The sequence below is a fragment of the Seriola aureovittata genome, chromosome 24, assembly GCF_021018895.1.
Source record: "Seriola aureovittata isolate HTS-2021-v1 ecotype China chromosome 24, ASM2101889v1, whole genome shotgun sequence".
Classification (NCBI taxonomy): domain Eukaryota; kingdom Metazoa; phylum Chordata; class Actinopteri; order Carangiformes; family Carangidae; genus Seriola; species Seriola aureovittata.
In genome coordinates this window covers 8,925,621-8,944,304 of record NC_079387.1, presented here as the reverse complement: position 1 = coordinate 8,944,304, position 18,684 = coordinate 8,925,621, and the positions used below count along the sequence as shown (strand labels likewise).

Sequence of the window (18,684 nt, the reverse complement as noted above, 5' to 3'; positions counted from 1 at the left end):
GAGCTCTTCCATTAAGGTGTTGACTGCAGATTGAAGCCATGTGATGCAATGCCTGTCCAGCCTGCTCTGATTTGTCCAAAATATTTTTTATAAGCGCCCGTCTGTGCTTTTATTGAATAAGGCTACTCTGCTGATGTGAGGGGGGGATCAATAAGCAGGCTGTGTCGTCTCTGCCTGCAATGTTGAAATTTACTGAGAGAAGCCCATTCAGAGATGGAGTTTGTCCTCTGTACACATGCAAGTTGATGTATTTACGCAACATTTGTACTGGCCCATAAGTATTGTTCGTGAAACAGAGGCTGTACGGAGAGTGGCTGCATGAAAGCATTTGGTCTATTCAGCAGCACATTGGTAGTTACAGTTATAACCATCAATTTCTAAGAGGGGTTTGATGGACACCACTCAAAGAGCACAGTATTATACCGGGAGCACACTGCCTGTGTTGCGTGTGCGTGGCGGCTGCATCACTGAACTGCCAGCTCTGTCTTTCTGCATAGAGTTTGCAGGCTACCTGAATTTTGGATTTCTTTTCATTATTAATCAATTTCTGATTTATATTGGACAGAAAATGTCCCTAAAATACCACTGTTTCCACATGCAGCTGCTAAAATGGATAAACAATATATAGTATTTATATTTTTCATATTCAGATTCAGTCGAGACATTGATACTTTGGTGGAAGTTGTCAATTTTATGTAATCTTCATGTAATGCATCAACAGGTATTTTCTCTGTGTATTTTTAGTGGGAACGGCGCATTTTAGCCCCCAGTATGGCTAGAGCTCCTACGTTTCCCTTAATGCAAAATTATGGTTTATTTTTTTACACCCTCCCTTATAAAAATGTGCTTATGCCTTTCAAACTCAATGCACAGGCTTTCTGTTATAAATCTGCAATCGCCAAGCCGAAGCTGAGATAACCCTGATGACATCATCCGAGGATGTTTTATTTTCACACTTTAGAAAGCTCCCTCCTCCAAGGCCACGGAGGACATTATGGATCTGTTTTCACACACTGAGTAGTTCCCCTCATGACTAAATTGATCTGAGCTTCATGTGTAAAATCAGTGGAGTGCCCAGTAAATGCAGACAAAATGAGATTCAGTACACACATCAGTATGAAAGCTGCTTTAATGCTCCATTGCTTTTTTCTTTATGCCTCTGCGCCGGTGATAGTCGTGGCTGGAGGCGTTATGTTTTCAGGCTGTACATCTGTCCCACTCTCGTGAACGAGATATCTCAGTAATGCCGTGAGGTAATTTCTTCAGATTTGGTAGAAACGTTCACTTGGACTCAAGGATGAGCTGATTTGAATTTGGTGGTTAGAGGTCAAAGTTCAAGGTCACTGTGACTTGACAAAGCGTAAAAGCGATTTCTAAGGAATGCCTTAATCTGTCCCTTCCCGACAAGGGAAGTCTTTTTATTGATTTAATGTGTAGGAGTTCACTTCCTCTCCCGGGATGACAGGCGGGACAGGGGGTCTGCTGTTTCTCTGGTAGTCCATCACAAGCTCATTGGTTTTGTTGATACTGAACGTCAGGTGATTGTAGCTGCACCGTGTGACAAAGCTCTCCATCAGTCCTCTGTACTCTAAAGTGAAGACAGCATACTGTAACATGGCTGCCTTTTTAAAATGCTCAGTTACAGTATTTATTGCACTTGGTGCTCTAAATTGCATTTCCTCCTAATTAAGCATGAAATTTGTTTAGGTTTTCATATAATAGGGTATTATATTTTTGTGGAGATTCTATTATACAGCATGAAAAATGTAATTTTACTCATGATCAGTAACCCGTATCCTTAATAGCCCACCTTCTGTTTTTTGGATTGTAGCCAGGCAGGATGTAAAGAAGAGCTTTTTTACATAAGCAAAGTAAAGAGGCTACACGTGATAAATAAGCTTTGACTTGTGTTGGTGGGAAACACTTTCAGCATGTTTTATATCATGAAAAATTCATGTTCACAGTTCAGTTAGTTTATCATTTCAATAAACTTCAGAGTAAATGCATCATTGGAGCCAAACGCGACATACAGTCATACATCTTTATGCACATCCTACAGTAACAGATACAGGAGGTCAAGGATTATGATTAAACATAGCAAAGGAAAGTTCAAGGATCATCAAAGGCAATAATGTGGAGTGTAGTCACATAACACCCACAGATCATAAAGGAACACACTTGGATTAGTTCTAGTGCTTGATGCAGGTTTTCCTGAAACGTTCAGTCGTTGCACAATTTTCCCTGAAATCCTGCACATAGATATTTTAAAACTTTGCAGTAGCACAAGCAAAAGATTTTACAGTCCACAAACAGATTCAGTAAAGTCAGTTACACTACACAATATCTAGCTAACATGAACTAATATTAGCAACAATTAGCAACTTGTCAACGTTATTGCTTAGGAATTAACTCATTTGTACAAGGAAGATTATTTTAATCTCACTGCTGCTGACCTGAAACTCATATGCTGGACGCTGTTTTGCCTTTTCTATGACATCTGCCTATTTACCAGGTCTTTTCTTTTCTAATAAGATCATCTTTTTCCATGTATGTTGCTCCTTTCTTCTGTTTGGATATGGTTGAAAACATAATATAAAAATATAGTTAATGTAAATGTCACCCTGGGGTGAAACTTTATTGAATATTTACTCATTTTTTTAATGCTTTTATCCAAAACGACTCACAAGTGAGATACATCACTAAAGCTTCAGTGCAGTAAGAGACCTTTATTCAATGTACAGTAAAAAATGGGAATAAATCACTTTGGGAAAGACTAAAGTTTGGAAAAAGGAAGAGGTAAAAAACAGTCCACAGAAGATAAAAAAAAGAGCTGGGGTGTGTGTAACTATTGTCAAAGTACATCAAGTACAAAACTAAGATTGTGTGTGTGTGTTTTTATATTTAAAGCAACACTGAAGTTTGGAAAAAATGAAACGTAAGGGAAACGCTAGTTGTGGATTGTCCCATATAGCTGGGGTTTAACTTTCCCTTTTAAAGTCATACACACGATTGAAACAAGCAGGAAAAAACTTTAGCCAAAACCTCTTCTGCTAAAAGCTACTTTGTTTGGATTATAAGTACATTTGCAGTAAAAAGCAAAGCCGCACTCTGAACCCATAACTGTGTGTGAGAACCCAGTGGGTCCGAGCGTGTCACACCGGAGCACCTCTTCAAGTCAGCCTTTTGTGCAATGTCCAACCTCTGAGCAGTTTTCCTGCTGACCACGGTGCACTACAGGTCCAGCCCTCAGAAGAGAACCTTAACAGGGCTGGTAGATTGGGGTTAGACACGGGGGCCACACAGCACATCGCCGCGCGGAGGTCAAAGCCATCAAATCATCGGAGCCAGTTTGGGAGGCAGGGGAGCCCATTTCCTGACACTTTGGGGCTTGTGGGTTTCAGAGATAACATTAGAAAGATGCGGTGACGGGGACCGTGCCGTCGTCAGGCAACAGCACTGCAGCATCCTCGCAGTCTCAAACCGTCAAGACGACACTCAGGTTATTTAAAGGAGGATGATTAATGTGTTGAGAAATGGCAAGCACCTGCCCCAGCCGCACTCCCTGCCTAGTTTGTGAGTGTGTGGGTGTGTGTGTGTGGGTGGATGTATGCGCAAGCACACACACACTTCCATGCTCACACATATATATATATATATAATATATATATATATATATATATATATATATATGTGTGTGTGTGTGTGTGCATAAGTCTGCACGTGTCTGCATTTGTGTGTGGACTTCCTTTTGTTCACGTGTATTTTGTGTATGCATGTCTTTTTCCTTTGTGTGTATTTTTTCACACACATAAGGCCTGTGTGTGTGTGTGTGTGTGTGTGTGTGTGTGTGTGTGTGTGTGTGTGTGTGTGTGTGTGTGTGTGTGTGTGTGTGTGTGTGTGCATGCATTGCGCTGACTGGGCCGGTGTGCTGGCAATTAGAAAAACCACCAGTGGCAAGGTGCACATTAATCATGTTCCTCAGCTGAAAGAGAGAAATGGGGCGGAGATGGGGGGAGGAAGTGGAGGAGGAGGAGAAAGAATAATGAGATAGTGTGTCTGAGGTATTCAGCGCTGCTCTGTCGCACTGTTTGCTCTGACATGATGTTGGAAGCATTTATGAATAAGCAAGGTCACGACAATAGGCCCCAAACCCACTGGGCAGAGAGAACCAGAGGTTGATCTATCTGTACGACTTCAGATGAGGGCTGCGTCGCGCTTTCATTGTTCCTTATAATGTACAGTGTAAAGGAAACTGGTTGGCAGCAAAAAGATATGTTATCAGAGACAGCCACAAGAGGTGAGCTGCTGCTTGTTCCAGGTTCAATCGCAGGTTAATCTCACTCTGTTAAAAATATGGATTCAAAGGATAATCAGGATTAACGAGGGTAGATTACAGATTACATTTTTTGTCGACTGACTAATCGATTAACTGTTTTGGCTCGTATCAATAATAGCGCTGTGGTAATGTGTGTAATTGGATTGGATTTCAAACCTGTATCGGTTACCATGTGGCAGTTTTTCACTAATAATAACTCCTGTACCTCCTTCCATGCACCACCAGCAATGCAGTGATGCCTCCCATAAGGAGACATATTGGAGAATGAATAGTGATACAGAAAAACAAACACTACAAAATAGCGTCTGTTATCCCAACGTGCACACATGACACACACATAATGTAATAATGGACACATTTAAAATAAACCTGTAACCTAAAATGTGTTTGGTTTACAGTAATCTTATATTTTATATGTATGTCAATGCACTAGGAAAGGTGGGCTGGTCATTCTCCTCTTGCTCTTGTGTAAAATTTGCTTTCAGCCCACCGCTTCTTAAATAGATTCACATCTGTGCCGTGCGACAGTTTGGTCAATACAAATAAAAACGCTCCACTCCTCCCTGAAGCTCAACCGGAGAGCCGACCCCTGAATTTTTCGATGCCTCGGACCCATAGACAGTGAATGGAGAGCTGAGCTATTAAATGAACAGCAAATTTTATGTTGAACCTCGGTCTCTCCTTCTGCACCTGTCAGACTGGAAGCTTGATTTTTGTGGGACAACTTGTCCTGTCTTAAAGAGACATAATTAAAAACAAAGGATATACAACTTGATTGACAGTTTCCTGTATCATTATAATATATTTTTTTATTATTTTACATTAAACCCGCCATGTTACTTTTACTACGAACCGGATGAACCCAAACAGTGAACACTCTCCAGAGTCTCAGCTCCATCAGAAACAGAAACATCCAACAGGAACAACAACATAAATATTGAATACTAGCAACAACTCTCAAAACTCAAACAAAGAACCGGTGCCTCCCTAAATCACAAGTGACAGACTTGAAATTTGTCCAAGAGACGCCGACTCTGAGGCGGCGGCGCTGCCTCACCACTGTGACTCTGTGTGTGTGCACCAGAGAAGGGTTGAGAAGTCGGCTTGTGACAGGAGGATCCCTGGTACAAGCCACGAATGTGTGGAATGGCGAATCAGAATAAATGTCTCTCTAATTAATGCTGTTGTACCCCTTGAGCAAGGCCCTTATGCTGCAGGGGGCTGTTGTGCTTCTATGTACACTAGTAACTCGTGAGTTTTACAGCAGCTAGGTTTCAGCTCTACAAAGCAATTTCCTAGTCTGAAAACCCATCTGATAAAGTTTTCTGTTTCCTCTTTGTTTTACAGATGTATGATTGCTGATGAGGTAAGCACACACATCGCTGGCTCAGGAAATCTAACACCCTCACCCCCCCCCAAAAAAAAGAAAAATGAACCTGAGATTTCGCTGCATGCCTTCCAAATTAATTTGTCAGCCCTGTGCAGCACTCCCACGTGCCTAATCGGTTTTGACACAAGAATCATTCTGAGACCTTATTACTCTTGGGCCTCACATCAGCTCGGCCGTCATATGCAATTTATCGCAGAGTCTGTGCGCGATTGACTTGTTTTTCTCCCCCTTCGCCTGGGTGTTGATTTGGTCGGTCCAGATGGGTCTTGGGAAGACGGTGCAGGCCATCGCGGTGGCGTACGCCTTCAGGCAGGAGTGGCCTCTCCTGGTGGTGGTGCCCTCGTCCCTGAAATACCCCTGGATCGAGGAGCTGGAGAGGTGGATCCCCGAGCTGCAGCCTGGAGACGTCAACCTGGTGGAGAACAAGAGCCACACCATGTAGGTCATCGCACTGTAACACCCTCCTCCCTCCTGGCTACACACATATGTTATAATGTGAAGTCATCATCTTAGTTTTTTTTATTCAATTGACTTCTGACTTTCTTAAAGCTACGTTAATTGATTTTTTTTCAGCCACCTGGAGGCAGCGAGAACAAGCTGTAAACACAACATTAATGTATTACCACAAACACTGGCTTAATTTACACTTTGAGCAAATACAGAACAACATTAGCATTTCTTTGGCGTCACGTTTCCAGGCCATTAAATCCAATATTCATTCTCCTTTCATCTCTGTTTTGGTCTTCACTGACTCCTGAGGGAAATATCAGGCTCTTCTTTAGCTGCTAAATGCTCTACTGTTAGCTAATTGCTAACTTTGTCTACGTGCCGTTGTGGTTCTTAGCAGCTAATGTGCGGTTGGTTTTAGTTATCACTTGTGTTTTAGCGTCGTTCAGCGACACAGCTTGTATTAATCTACTATATGCAACCTGCTCAGCATCCAATGGCAGAGGGAACAGAAGCTGGTGAACACAGTGAAGCATTTAGCAACTAAAGAGCCAGACACATTATTGCATTTAGCTTGACCTTTTCTACGTCGACCATTTTAAGTATGATGTGACTCCTCTACACATTTATTCTCCTCTTGAAAAGAAATGCTCTGCTCACTTTATACTCTGTAATTTTATTAGACTCTATAATAAAGTGCATGTTTTTTAAAGAATCATCATCCAAATGACTTTACAGAATATATTTCGATTATAGGCTTCACATAGACAATGGAGTTAATTTTATTCCTCATATCAGTTTTGGATGACACTGACTGGCCAATATCTGTTTTTTAATGAAAGGCTAATATTGGCAAACTGATAAAGCCTCAGTATGAGACAATGGTAGCCTGACAGTTTAATAAAGCTGTGGTTTGGGAGCCAGAGAGTTTGAACTTTGAAGGAAATATGCAAAATTTCATACTGTTTGGTGTTACTGTTAATGAAAAAAAAAATAGCTGCATATATTACTTGTTTTGGTTAAAGGTCACACGGTCAGAAATATAACCAATAATAAGTGACACTTTAGGGGGAAAAAAATTATTTTCATATTTCCTGATTATTTGTTAATTGAAACGTGAGAAAAATACCCATCACATTGCTCTAAAGCCTAAAGCGACATCTCCAAGTTGCTTGTTTTGTCCAACCAACAAGCCACAACTCAAAGACATTCAATTTACTATCATACATGACTAAGAAAAGCAGCAAATATTCACATGCGAAGAGCTGGAAGCCATTTTTTTTTTGCTATTTTTGCCTTTCGTCATGTTATCGAGCAGATAGGGACACGTTTTTTGCACATTCACACCCATACAAAATCTCTTTAGAGCTCATAAATATGTTTGGGATATCTATGCAATAATACAGTATAATCCAAGGATTATGTTCATCATCACGCATCGGATTATGGAAGTGAAAGGCTGCAGCCATAATTTGAATTTAAGGGGAAGTCGTCCCTATAATAATCTGCGTGGCATCGTCTCCCCACAGACGGAATAAAAGCTCAAAACACACTCGGTCACACGGTGTGAGAGAGTGAGGGTGAGTGTGACACACACAGAAAACTTGTGGCTGACAAATTAATCTCAAAGTGTCCCCGGGTGTCAGGAGCCGGCAGGGGCCGATGTTTGACAGCGCTGACAGACACATCATGTCAAGGTGACGTCTGCAATATTGAACAAGAGCTGAAATTTCTCAATGCAGGAAGTGGGGAAAAAATGCTGTCGTGGAGAAAACGTTGCCTCATTTTCACAGCTGTTTGTATTGATTCCTGTGTGTCTCTGCATTGTGGACTAATGTGGAGGAAAACAGCTACTTTTATTATCTTCTCAACTTTCCCCTAGTTCTCTTAGTTTTTATTTTTGAATGAAACAAACTTTCTATATTTGTGGCAGAGAAGGGGGAAGGAAGAAAACCTTCCCACCTCACATCACAGATGAGGCGCAAAGAGGTTGTGAAAGCCCTCGGGGAAAATGTGTCCTTGAACTGGATGTGTTAATGACTGAATGAGGAGGCAAGAAAAAATTATGCAGCTCCTCCTCTCGGTGTTTTGACTCACTTGTTCTTTTGTAGAACATGAATGGCACCTTAGGTTTATTTCAGCTTGGAAATGTGTGTGTGTGTGTGTGTGTGTGTGTGTGTGTGTGTGTGTGTGTGTGTGTGCGTGTATGGGTGAAGGCGAAGAATTAGAGCCTGACAGATGCTGGAAATGTTTTTGATTTCTCAGAGATTCTTATTGAGTTTCATGCAGCTGAATGTCGCGTCTGTGTTTGTTTGTTTATCTGTGACGGTGCCTGTGTGTTTGTGTTAGGGCTGCATATAGCTTGGAAAATATAGAAATTGCAATGCAGCCCCAGGAATGGATTTTCTTAAGCGCTGAAGGAGAGGAGATTTATGAAAAGAGCTGCGGTGCCAGTTTGCGTACGACTCTTGTGTCCACAACTTGTGTCCCTTTTTTCTTTTTTTTTTAATTGTCTGGTTTACTTTACCTTGATGGCTCAGTTGCCAAGTCAATAAACACTTGAACATTTGAACAGATGTTGAGTTTGAATTTAAGTGTTGACACACACTTGTGAACTTTAACGGTGACTACAGGAAGTCTGACGAACAATTATTATTTAAGAATATCCTGATATATTTTACTCCTGAGGTATAGAGCCCCAGTGTTGTACAAGAATGACTGAAAACACATCAATGAGCTGAACTGCTGCAGTGGGTCACATGTTCCTTCAATACATTGCCGTAGGCTTTCATTGGCTCTTGCTGCTGTAAAAACTCACTGGAGCACCAAATGTGTATTAATCCGCTGCTGAAAATAGTCCCCAACAAATGCACTATTTCACTCAGTTTGAGTAACGTTTGATAAAAACTGCAGATCCCAGCTGCTTTAAGACAGTTTTTCATTATTATCTGACATGTTATTAAACAAATGATGAATCGATCAATTGAGGAAATAATCAGCAGAATAATCCATTAGGACAGCAACCGGTCAATCCAGCCAGATAAACAGCAATAACAGAATAAATAGATGTTTAATGTTTGTTGTTGTACGTCGTTTTCTACACTGTTGTTGCTCAGTGTTCATGTCCTCGTTCCTCCAGGGGCATCAGCAGCAGTAAGGTGACGGTGTTGGGTTATGGACTGCTCACCACAGACGCGCGCCCCCTAGTGGAGGCTCTGACCAGGCAGCGGTTCGCCGTGGTCTTGGTGGACGAGTCACATTACCTCAAGTCCAGGAATGCGGCACGGACTAAGATTCTGGTTCCCCTCGTTCAGAGCGCCAAGCGGGCCATCCTGCTCACCGGCACCCCGGCCCTGGGTCGACCTGAGGAGGTAATGAATAATGTTTTGTGTTTTCTTCCCGACATGAACCTTTCAGATTTAAACGTCCTTTAATTTCTGATAGAAGATCTAACATATAGCTAACGAGGAAGGAGCAGTGTCTAATCTAAGAAACCAGATTCAACAGATTCTAAAGATACATCCATATGCCTCTAAAGTATACGTGAGCCCAAACTCATGAAGGAAGATTAGTAGGCCAACCCAGGGCTCAGCTCTGGCTTCTCACAAAGGTGTTGCGCTCAACAGCGCAGGTAGATCGCCATGGTAACTTGCTCCAGAGCAGGTAATACTCAGATCCAACATTCAAAAAGCCAATTAACTCTCTCCGGCATCACTTATCCTCAAGGATCCCGTGGACTTATTTCAATAACCTTCGTTGCAAAAACTTCATTTACAAAGCCCGATATGAAGAGACAGTGCACCGCAATAAATGAGACAAGTAATAAAAAGAAGCACACAGGGGGGGCAAACTATTGAATTTAGAGACAATAAGAGGGGCTCTTCACAGGACAATGGTGTTTGGAGAGCAGCAGAGCCGCTCCCCTCTCCATAATGATTTATTATATCATTTTTATATATGTTATATTGAAGCTGTAGATCGCTGGCGCAGTCCATCACTGCAGCTGCAGGAGATGAAGTGAACTTTGTGAATAGAAAATCTTTTCACAGTCTCAGTGTGAAGACACAATATAGCATCAGTAACAAGGGCTGTCCACTGTGCCATAATGTAATGATGGGGCACTGATACAGCTTTGTGCTCCGGCATTTACATTGTCTCCTCTTAAAGTCGCTGTATTTATATGTTGCTTAAATTATCATGATGATTATTTAACGAATATTCGTATTTATGAATTATACAGTTGATTTAAGGCTATTGATTGTGTCCAAAACACTGGAACATACTGTACATACTGTTCAGAACATGCTGTTTATGAATACCTCTGCTCTCCAGTGCATACACACACACACACACACACACACACACACACACACAGCCTCATAATTATTCATAACCTGGAATGTAGCATTTTTAGTTATTTCCTGACTATCTGTGTTGCATACCGAATATCATAAAACTTTATTGATACACAACTTTTCTTAACAGTGTCACAAAGTGCTTTACAAACAGAGAAAAGATGCATAAAATAATTGAAACAAACATGGAAGAAAGAAGATTTGTGTCAAGGCCCCTAAAAGCTTTGGTTTCAAATCTTTAGTATTTTTCTATATTCTATATATTCATGATTAGAGCTGTGTTTCTTTCCATGGCTCTGGTCCATGTCAAAAACATAACAACAAAACAATACAACACTAGATACAGAATGAATTTGCGTCCGATTTTCCAGCTTGTTTTTATCTGCTAGCTTAATATCTGATCAACCCAGCACAAGATCATATCCGTCAAATATTATTCTCTTTTTCCCTTCAAAAACAGCAAAATAATAATCAATGGATCCAATATTTATTTCTGTGACTATGAGGCGAAAGAATCATCATTTACTCCGTGATCACGTTCACTTCTCCCATGGGAGTGAATAGACACAGATACAGGAAATGATGCTAAGTGTGCCGTCTCCATCCAGGAAATAGTGCACTTGTTCGGGACTATTTTTTTTTGTGGTGGATTAATACACATTTGGTGCTCTGATTGAGCGAGTATTCACAGCAGCAGGACTGTGTATGTTGGATTGAGCCAAAATAAACTAAAGCATGTGTGTGTGTGTGTGTGTGTGTGTGTGTGTGTGTGTGTGTGTGTGTGTGTGTGTGTGTGTGTGTGTGTGTGTGTGTGTGTTAGGATCAGTTTGGTCTTTTCGTGGGATTTGTTGACAATGAGCGAAATATCACCAGAACTTGTTCCTTGGGAAAAACACTTAAAATGAAGATTGCTTATTGTTAATGGGCATAAAAACAGATGTTTTCAGAAGTGATTTAAGCACAGGTCACACTCTTGTATGCACATAATCAGGATGTAATTAAATGTGAGATCATGAAGGATAATAATGGTTATTCATAAAATATTAAAAAGTGATCGGCGGCAAACTGGTGCTCCAGATTCTGCTCCCGTGTTGTGGAAAGAAGCTTGTGGTGATGATAACCAGGGGTGACATCATCGGTTTCGCGTTGACTATGTTAAAGTATCTTATGTGACACGGGCCTCAGATCTCACTGTCGTACAACTGCCACATCGCTGTGAGCAAAACTTAATTATTGCCTAGACCCGATCATGATAATTAACTGATGAGATTCAGGCACCTAATTAATTCCAAAATGAAGCGAAGTTCATACTTGTAAGAAATCTCGAGAAGGTGTGTGTGTGTGTGTGTGTTATAGCCTATAGTGCGTATATGTGTGTGTATGTGTGATACATGCCATCCTGTCTGTGCCAGTGCCTGCCTGCAGTGGTGAGGTGAGCTCTTAGATATCACTCCCTCTCTCTTTCTTTCTCTCTCTCTCTCTCTCTCTCTGCCACTAGAATCTGAAACTGAATATAACATTTTATCATCCGCAGCATAAACCTGATAAGCCCTGTCCCTGCCTCTGTGCAAGTCTCCTCACTGCCATCATTACTCACTGTGGCGCTGACATCGAGTTAGCACACAGCTCAGGGCATGCTGCACTGTTCATGATGTGCCCTCATTCCACCCACCTATTATATCAACAGTGTGGGGGGGGTGAGGGGGGGGGTGGGGGGGGGGGGGGGGGGGGGGGGGATGCAAAGCCCCTGTTGAACAAGCTCTGAATTTAGAATAGCACTCTCACTGTGGCTGCTTATTCAGATCGCCTTGCTGATGATTACCTGCCATTACTTCAGAAATTGCCGCAAATACTGAAAATTGACAGGGATGTGGTGTGTACACACACACACACACACACACACACACACACACACACACACATATATTCTGGGGGAGCTTTGTTGCACACACGATCTCAAAAACGCCATATGTCCACTGATGACAGAAAACAGCAGCTTGTAATTTATCAGTTTCTCAAAATCAAGATCTTGTGATGACTCATTATTTTCATGTCTAGCAGCAGTAGGTTGATATTCTCAGTGCGTATTTCATTTAATTTTCAAATCAGTTCCGCTTTCTCTTGCCTATGTGTGCCTGCACCGCGGTTTGACCTGGTTAATTGGCACTGACACAAATTACCACACAGTTGCACTACACAGGACTGGTAAACTAGGCGAAGGACAGCAGGACCTTGAATAAATTGCACACAGGACCCGCCTCGTGACAGTAGACTAATCGTGAGCACAGGTAAGGTCTGTGTTTGGAGCCAAAAAAAGGTTTGAGTTATGGCGTGCTTTCAGCTTTCAGAAGCTAGAAGTTGAGAAGTTGTGGGAACTAAAAAAGTCTTAATGATGCATTCCTAAATCCGCCAGTGTTGTCAGTTGCCAGTGTTTTTAAATTTATTTGACATAATGGAAAAATGACCTTTTTTAAAGGAAATCTTCTTTGTGGCAAGATGAGAAGATTGATTAGTCTCACAGCTGCTAAATATGAAGCGACCGCACCCTGTCTCTACATGACAGGAAGTTCTTCCACAGTTAATATTTAGGTATTGAGATATTTGAGGTAATTTGTCCCGTCAGCTGTTTAGCTAATCTTATCAGCTAATGGTATTTCATTGATCGAATACTGGATAAAATATGGATAAAATGTGTCTCCAGGTGAGGTACAGTGTGTTTAAGTTAAGTTTGCTAATAGCTAACATTAGCTACGATAAGCTAAGAAAGGCTGTAGCAGAAAACCCCAGTGTGTGCTAGGGCTGGGTATTGATCAAAAATGTTTGATATCAGTATTGATACTCTTACTTTGACCAATTTTATCAAATTCATTTTAACAAAAAAAAACACACATTAGCTAAAGTACAAATTTTAGTTCGGTCTCTTCTCACATTCAAATGTGTTTGTGTAAATAAACAGCCAATCACCTGCATTATTAGAGCTTGGTCCAAACATGGTGCATGCACATTCTCTGTGGCTTGTACAGAGTCTCTCTCTCCCTCACACACACACACACACACACACACATATATTCTGGGGGAGCTTTGTTGCACACACGATCTCAAAAACGCCATATGTCCACTGATGACAGAAAACAGCAGCTTGTAATTTATCAGTTTCTCAAAATCAAGATCTTGTGATGACTCATTATTTTCATGTCTAGCAGCAGTAGGTTGATATTCTCAGTGCGTATTTCATTTAATTTTCAAATCAGTTCCGCTTTCTCTTGCCTATGTGTGCCTGCACCGCGGTTTGACCTGGTTAATTGGCACTGACACAAATTACCACACAGTTGCACTACACAGGACTGGTAAACTAGGCGAAGGACAGCAGGACCTTGAATAAATTGCACACAGGACCCGCCTCGTGACAGTAGACTAATCGTGAGCACAGGTAAGGTCTGTGTTTGGAGCCAAAAAAAGGTTTGAGTTATGGCGTGCTTTCAGCTTTCAGAAGCTAGAAGTTGAGAAGTTGTGGGAACTAAAAAAGTCTTAATGATGCATTCCTAAATCCGCCAGTGTTGTCAGTTGCCAGTGTTTTTAAATTTATTTGACATAATGGAAAAATGACCTTTTTTAAAGGAAATCTTCTTTGTGGCAAGATGAGAAGATTGATTAGTCTCACAGCTGCTAAATATGAAGCGACCGCACCCTGTCTCTACATGACAGGAAGTTCTTCCACAGTTAATATTTAGGTATTGAGATATTTGAGGTAATTTGTCCCGTCAGCTGTTTAGCTAATCTTATCAGCTAATGGTATTTCATTGATCGAATACTGGATAAAATATGGATAAAATGTGTCTCCAGGTGAGGTACAGTGTGTTTAAGTTAAGTTTGCTAATAGCTAACATTAGCTACGATAAGCTAAGAAAGGCTGTAGCAGAAAACCCCAGTGTGTGCTAGGGCTGGGTATTGATCAAAAATGTTTGATATCAGTATTGATACTCTTACTTTGACCAATTTTATCAAATTCATTTTAACAAAAAAAAAAATTACAATACATATTAGCTAAAGTACAAATTTTAGTTCGGTCTCTTCTCACATTCAAATGTGTTTGTGTAAATAAACAGCCAATCACCTGCATTATTAGAGCTTGGTCCAAACATGGTGCATGCACATTCTCTGTGGCTTGTACAGAGTCTCTCTCTCCCTCACACACACACACACACACACACACACACACACACACACACACACACACACACGCTGTGTTGTTTGGTTTAGTACAGAATTGTGGTTAAGATGTTCTTCCCTGTCTGTGTATTTGCACAGCTGTTCATGCAGATTGATGCCCTCTATCCAAGGAGCTTTGGAACCTGGACCGACTACGCCAAGAAATTCTGCAACGGCCATTACAGGTGACCTCTCAACACTGACACACAGGCCGACACGCAGCTCGTACAAATATATATTGTATGACCTCATATTTACTTTACTGTATCATAAAAAAGCTGCACATTTCATTTACATTTTGTATATTTTAAATTTCACATCATTCTTTATTTTTTCACATTTTTGTTAATACGCTAATTCACTTTCTTGCCAGAGAAGTTGAGAGCTGTGAAGATGATGCTAACTGTGTAGCTAGAGCCAGGTGAGCGTTAGCTACGTACCTCAGCAAAACAAACAGACCAGGGGATAAAAACCAGTAAAAACACAGAATAAAGCAGCGGACACAGGACAGGACGTCTCCAGCAGCTGGGAGCTGAGCTGTCGAACATTCACTCACCTTATTTTTTTTGGATAATGTAAGAACACATATCATAGGTGCAGTCATTTTCATGTGGATAAATTACGGATTATAACTTTAAAGTGTAATATCTCAGTTTGGTCTGTTTCTTATTCATATGTTCTTGATTCTCGCTCAGTTGAAGTTTCAGTAAATCTCACCTGCCTGAGTCTGGAGTGGCGGTGCTGCTGAGTTTAGGGTTTGTTGTCAGAGCCAGACGGCAACTGAAGCCAAGCGTTAAATGCCAACTGGCTGCCAGTTGCCAGTGACGATCAGTTACATGTGTGAACAAACACATCAAATGCATTGTTTTGGATGTCCATCAAAGTCGGTCGGGGATGGGCCCGGCGCCATTAATGATAACACTTTGTATATAATAGCACTCGGTGCGGCTGGGGAATGCCTTTTCTGAGCCACACACACACACACACACACACACACACACACACAGAGAGGCATCATCTGAGTGTTCCCATTGCATTCCTGTCATAACGGTGAAGTTACTGTGGCAGCAGCCCAGGGGACAGAGAAGCAGCATTACATCTGGGCAGTTGCTGGTTCAAATCCCCACTCCGGGCTAAAACATTATGTTCGAAGGAGTCGGTTTCTGCAAGTTTGAATACTAAAGTGTGAAACAGCAAATGTTTGGCAGTGCCTTGTTAACTTTGTCCACACTTCCAGCCAATATGGCAGATAACCAGCCTTTGTATGTAGGGCCAGTTCTATTCTAAAAATCCATTTGGCTGATAAATTGTGAAAGTTACTGGCGAGTTTTGGGATGAACCTGCTGCTGTGGCCATTAAACAAAATAGTTTTCTGCTCTGCAAATCGCCCTTAAGCAAAAAACTGATCCCCTGACTGCTCCGGCAGAGCTGCTCAGCAGTAAACGATGGGAGGCTGTTGTGGTGCTGGGCAGCTCCCTGGTGGGAATGTTTAAATGTGTTTAACTATTCCTCCAGGGCAGTGCTGTAAATAAGTATGTTTTCTTCGAAAGTTTAGATGTGTCTAAAAAAAAAAACAAAAACGGATGCATCGGCAAGGCAAGGCTTCACCCACTCACTCAATCTCTCACAGGTACTTCGGGCGTCGCAGGCAGTGGGACTCTCGTGGGGCGTCCAACCTGGAGGAGCTGCACCAGCGGCTGAGCCAGATCATGATCCGCCGTCTGAAGGCTGAGGTGCTCAGTCAGCTGCCCCCCAAAATCCGCCAGCGTATCCCCTTCGACCTGCCCAAGGAGGCTGCAAAGGTGACACTTGTGTGCACAGACGCTTCTTTTTACCTTGGCCTTCTCTTGTTCGTACATGGCCAGAAGTATTATTTCTTAATGACTAATTTAGTGTCACATTGTGGCTAAATCCCTTATCTCCAGGTTTGTACATTTTGAGATTAATGCAACTACAAACCGTCTCCTACAATGGTATTTTTGCTTTCATTGTCTCTAAATTTGTCTCAAGTCAATAATAGTTTTAATTCATTTATCAAGCAGAACTTATCAATCGTCATCTGGCTTCATGCAAGAAATAGTAATTTCATCCTTAAGTGGCACATACAAGCGATTTAGAGAATTTGTCACAGGTATGACCACAACTCGTAAGTGGTCCAGGCTGTGAGTCATGCCTTTCTACACAGCGGGTAAAAACACTTATTTGTTGTTAATGAATCACAACGCTTCAACCTGAATTCATTCAGCCCTTTTTAATATAATTACAGCTGCAACAATTAACAATCAACAGATCAATCAATCTGCAGCTATTTTATAATCTTATAATAATCTGCTGCAAAGGTGGACGTTGTAGTGGTCATTAGAGGAACTGCAGGAAGTTCCACAACATCATTATAATTGGTCAGTGGCGGGAAATACAAAAGTTCTATTAGAATCAAAAACGAATACAGATTGTCGGCTGTTTGTCGTGTATTTGTTGTGTATTTTCTCGAGTAGACGTCATGTCTTATGTGTAGGTGTTTGCATCTTTTTTAGCCTCCCTAAAGTTACGGCTGCAGTTCCTCCCTCCCACGCTGCCCTGGAATGCGTGGGAACCTACACGTGAATGCTAATGCGGCTCTGACCCCGGCCCGTGTCGGTGTCTCTCCTCCGCTCTCCGCATTGGGTCACCCGGTGTCAAGGCTACGATGGGTTAGCTTTCCATCGTGCGCTACAACACACACCGAGAATCCTTTGTTATATTTTGTATCATATCAGCAGGAATGCAGAAACACCGGAGGAGCTCTTTCAGCACTAATTATGCACCAAGCCGCCATCGCTGAAATAACACAACAATAAGGAAGCTGCTCGGGAAAGTGATGATGCAGGTTTTTACCCCCAGTCTGCCTAAATGTTAAGCGACACTTTAATTGGGGGCTAAATATGGTCAGTGTTGCTACATAGCGCTGCCAATTAGGCCACAGAGCGTACATTTTGAACTGGTGGAAAAGTTCACGTCATGTCTTATAGTTGCTCTGTTATCTGAAGTTGAAGCTGAAGCTGCAGCTTCCAATGCGTGATATCCTCAGAGGGATGAGCCTGAAGATCATTTGTCTTTGTCGAAAACAAAAAACGCATTTCTGCTTCACAGTTCATGGCTTCTTTTTTATTATTATTATTATTATTATTATTATTATTATTGTTTGTGAGATGAATCTGTGAGTGTGTTTTTTTTTGTTTTTTTTTAACATGCATTTATCCACTGAGGAGAATAGACAGAAATTTCACACTCACAGCTGAATGGACTGGTTTTTAAGAGAGGAGAGAAGGGAAGGTGTGAAGTGGCCAGTCACCCAAATCTCCCAAAAGCAGGAAAATATGAACAATATGAAACAAAAAAAACTGTGTGGACTTTATTTTCCTCTAAACCAACTGTGTTGATATATGCTGTGTACCAGGACCACTCACCAGTTCATTCCTCCTATCTCATTTTACTCTCTAATGATGGCTTTTATCTTCCACAGCCAGACACTTTTTATGCCCCTCCTGCCCTTTACATTTTCAGGCCTGGCCTTTTGTCAGCGTTAGTCCGGTGAATATCCTCAAGGGTGGAGTGTTTAGCCATTTTTTTCCCCCCCAGCAGATTATAAAGAAATGCTTCAATGTAAAATTTTTAATTAGAAAAAAAAAACACAGAGAGACAGACATAGCTGTGTTTTCTGCAGGTGCTGCTCAGTGAAACATCTGAGGAAAAACATAAAGGAAATGCAGCTTTGTGCTCCTCCAATGTGATACTGTTTATTCATTCAACCGTCCTTGACTTTGACGAGGTTTGAATCCACTGAAATGCTAATTATTGCACTAAATGGTGCAACGCTTTCATGTTTCACCACAGTCTTCTCATTGTACCTGCGCTGAACGAGATGCAGTGGTGAAACTTGCTCTCTGAGGAAGCCTCCGTTGTGTGTG

At 41.5% G+C, this 18,684-nt stretch overlaps 1 protein-coding gene across 4 annotated transcripts in view; it reads left to right on the top strand.

Moving 5' to 3' along the window:
- zranb3 (zinc finger, RAN-binding domain containing 3) overlaps positions 1–18,684 on the top strand; it is a 76,733-nt gene that overhangs the window by 6,812 nt on the left and 51,237 nt on the right. For all 4 annotated transcript variants that reach the window (XM_056370800.1, XM_056370798.1, XM_056370799.1 and 1 more), the window contains exons 3-7: positions 5,684–5,702; positions 5,986–6,164; positions 9,313–9,544; positions 14,837–14,922; positions 16,368–16,539. In XM_056370800.1, coding sequence (XP_056226775.1) covers positions 5,684–5,702; positions 5,986–6,164; positions 9,313–9,544; positions 14,837–14,922; positions 16,368–16,539 — 688 coding nt within the window. The remainder of the gene's footprint in view (positions 1–5,683; positions 5,703–5,985; positions 6,165–9,312; positions 9,545–14,836; positions 14,923–16,367; positions 16,540–18,684) is intronic.